Source organism: Malurus melanocephalus, unplaced genomic scaffold (assembly GCF_030028575.1).
Source record: "Malurus melanocephalus ecotype Western Australia unplaced genomic scaffold, MMel_1.1 scaffold_1298, whole genome shotgun sequence".
Lineage (NCBI taxonomy): Eukaryota > Metazoa > Chordata > Aves > Passeriformes > Maluridae > Malurus > Malurus melanocephalus.
The window spans coordinates 3,097-6,776 of record NW_026624530.1 but is presented as its reverse complement, the minus strand read 5'-3'; the positions used below and the strand labels follow the sequence as shown (position 1 = coordinate 6,776).

The 3,680-nt window shown below is 50.1% G+C and overlaps 1 protein-coding gene across 1 annotated transcript in view; it reads right to left on the bottom strand.

Moving 5' to 3' along the window:
- Positions 1 to 3,212, bottom strand: part of LOC130586778 (T-cell surface glycoprotein CD1b-3-like) — a 30,015-nt gene extending 26,803 nt beyond the window's left edge. The window contains 1 exon segment of the mRNA XM_057387685.1: positions 3,173 to 3,212. Coding sequence (XP_057243668.1) covers positions 3,173 to 3,212 — 40 coding nt within the window.
- Positions 3,213 to 3,680: the final 468 nt, after the last annotated feature.

The following is a 3,680-nucleotide window of genomic DNA, read 5'->3' as shown; positions in this document are numbered from 1 at the left end:
CATTGACCAAAATGTTGGGGTTTGGTCCCAATGGAGGCATTTTTCTCCCAAAATTAATCTTTGTTGAGACCCAGTCCTGGCTTTTCAACCCAGYCTTGACTTTTCTGCTCAATTTGGTGGTTTTGTCCCAAAATTCATTCACACTGAGTCCCAACCTTGATTTTTCCACCCAATTCAGCTTTTTTATCTCAAAATTGATCTCCATTGACCAAAAGGTTGGGATTTGGGGCAGTTCYATCCCAAAATTCATCCCCATTGAGGTCCAACATTGACTTTTCCACCCAAATACACTTTTCCACCCAACAGAGCCATTTTTATCCCAAAATTCATCCCCAGTGAACTCCAATGCTGGTTTTGGGTCCAATGTGGTGTTGTTATCCCAAATGTCCTCATTAACYAAAATGTTGGGTTTTGGTCCAACAGGGATGTTTTAATCCCAAAATTTGTTCCCGTGGAAGTCCAACATTGACTTTTCCATCCAAAGGGGTGTTTGTCCAAAATCCACCCCTGTTGACCAAAATGTTGGRTTTTGGTCCAGTGGGGGCATTTTTATCCCAAAATTCATCCTCATTGAGCCCCAACATTGACTTTTCCATCCAGTTTGAAGTTTTTATTCCAAAACTCATCCTCATTGGGGTGCAACATTAACTTTTCCCCCAGAGGGGCATTTTTATCCCAAAATTCACCCCCTTTGAGTCCCAACTTTGACCTTTCCGCCCAAAATTGACTTTTCCACCAAATTTGGTCTTTTTATCCCAAAATTCCTCCCCACTGAGCCCCAACCTTGACTCTGGGTCATCTCCACCCCCCAAACTGCCCAAATCGACCCAACCTGATAGTGACACCATCCAGCGCCACCGTGGAGGGTCAGCCCCTGGCATTGCTCTGTGTGGCCGTGCTGGATGACACCAAGTGGTGATTCTGGTTATTTGGGGATCGCCTCAAGGTCACTGATGGCATTTGGGAAGGTCCTGGAGCCATTGGCAGTGTCCAGCTGAGGCTGGATAGGAGTGGCCGGAACTGCACCGGGAACTTCAGCTGCTGCTACAAGGAGATGACTGAGGGGCGGTGGATTTTGAGTCCTGTCCTAGCCAGGCCACCCAGGCCATTATCAAAGGTGGTTTTGGGGTGAAAAATGGGKTTTTGGGGAGTGGGGARGGGCATGGGGGCACCTTAGGTCATGAGAACAAGTTGGGGGGGAGGTTTGGTGGTGGATGAAGAGATGCCAAGGTTGGGTCATTTTTGGGTCMTTTTTGGGCCATTTTTGTGTAATGACACCAAAATTCCTCCTGGACATCCAAAACTGAGGATTTCAAGAAGTTTTCCCAATTTTTCCGTAACATTGAGCCTTTTGGGCCACTTCTAGGCCTCTTTATCCCAATCCAAACCCCAAAATCTCATCTGGCTTGGTGRCACCTCTAGAACAACCCAGGTGGTCCCCAACCTCCTCCAGATAAAAAATTTAGGATTTTGGGAAAAACTGGGTAGTTCTTCTCCATCGTCTCCATCTCCACCTCTAAAACATTGACATTTTGGGCCATTTTTAGGCCTTTCTTGACCCAAACCAAACCAAGGTTGAAGGCAGCACCTCCAGGACCATCTGGGTGGCCCTCAAACTTCTCGAGATGACAAAAATTGGGATTTTTAGGAAAAATTGGGTGCTTCCTCTCCATTTTCTCCATTTCCATCTCCAATACATGGAATTTTTAGTCCATTTTCTGACCCTTTCTACACCCAACCSAGCCAGGATGGAAAGTCAAGATTTTTTCCCAATTTTTCCCAGTTCCCACTTATTTTCCCCAATTTTCATCCCCCCCCCAGATCCATCACCTCCCCCCGCCTGTCCATGGACCTTCTCTCAGGTATGGTGGCCGCCAGCCACTGGCTCTGTCTGAGCTGCGCCGCACCCCAGTGTGACTTCTGGCAACACTTCCGCTTCTTCTGGGATGGGGCCATGCTGATGCCAGGCAGTGGTAACACCAATGACATCACAGGGGACATCAGTGACATCACTGATGATGTCACTGGGGACATGAGTGACATCACCAGTGATGTCAGGCCTGAGCTGTTCTTTCTGAGGATTTCCTGGGAACTCGCTGGAAATTTCAGCTGCCTAGTGGAGGAGGTGGTGGGCAGGGCTGGGCTGAAGGCCCCCCCCCCCGCCAGGGCAGGGGTATGTGGGGATTTTGGGGAGGTCAGGGGTAGGTGGGGATTTTGGGGAGAAGGGGATTTGAGGGGAAAAGTGATGTACTTGAAGAAAGGGAGGGGGAATAAGAGCTGCAGAGCATGGCCATGCCCACCCCAGTGACCACACCCACTCATTGACCACACCCTGCTGATCACATTCCAATGACCACATCCCCATTGACCACCCCTACTGACAACCCCAATTACCTCACCCTCACATTGACCATGCCCTATTTGACCACACCCTCAACGAGCACCCCCACGCCATTGACCACACTCCCATTGAGCACATCTCTAATTAAGCACACTTGTCCAATTGACCACACCCACTGACCACACCCCAATGATCAGAGCCCTCCCATCGACCACACCCACCCCAATGAACACAACCCTCTTATTGACCCCAGCCCAATGGTCACATCCCAATGACTGACCACCCCCTCCATGACTACACCCCCAATGACCACACCCACCCCATAATGGCCACACCCACTGGCCACACTCCMCTGACCAAACCCACACTATTGAGCATACACCATATTGCTCACATCCTCCACTGACCACACCCTCGATGACCACGCCCCACTAACCACTCCCATCCCATAATGGCACACCCTTCATGACCACACCCTAATTACCTCACTCCCATTGACGACACATCACATTGACCATGAACTATATTGACCATGTCATATAGACCACACCCTCAACAACCAAACTCACTCCATGACCACACCCTTTGACTACACCACAATGGCCACATCCTGAATAACCACACTCCGTTGATCACACCCTCCATGTCCACAGCCCATTGATCACACTCAGACAAATGACCACAACCACCCTAATGACCACAACCACCCTATTGACCATCCCACAATGACCACAGCCCCTCCCTCTCAGCCCATCTTCCTCCTGTCCCCTCCCTTGTTCACTCCAGACAGCTCCGGACCCCAAATTTCCCTCACTTGCCTGGTCCCCYCACCTCTGGCCATGCCCGACACTGCTACTTCTTCCACAGCCATGCCCAGCGATTGACCAAGCCCACGCAAGTGACCATGCCCAAATCTCTGTCCCTGCCCCCTCWCCGGCCACAGCTGGAGCTGGACACTTCAGCTGCCAGTATGAGGAGGCAGGGCGTGTGTGCTGCCCCTGCCCAGTGCTGCCCTGACCCAGATGAGACCCCAAAAGTCTCCATTTCCCCCAAAAAACCTCAATTTCACCCCAAAATCTCAATTTCTATCCTAAAACCTCAATTTCCATCCCAAAAGTATCCATTTCTTCCCAAAATCTCCATTTCCACCTGAAAACCTCAATTGCAACCCCAAAATCTCCATTACCCGCCACAAATCTCCACTTTCTTCCAAAATCTCCATTTTGCGCCAATATTTGAATTTCCACACAAAGTCCATTTCCACCCCAAATGCCATCATGAGGTGTGGTAAGCCACTATGAGGCCTAGGCCTGGTAAGGGCAGAGAAGACTCATGAAGG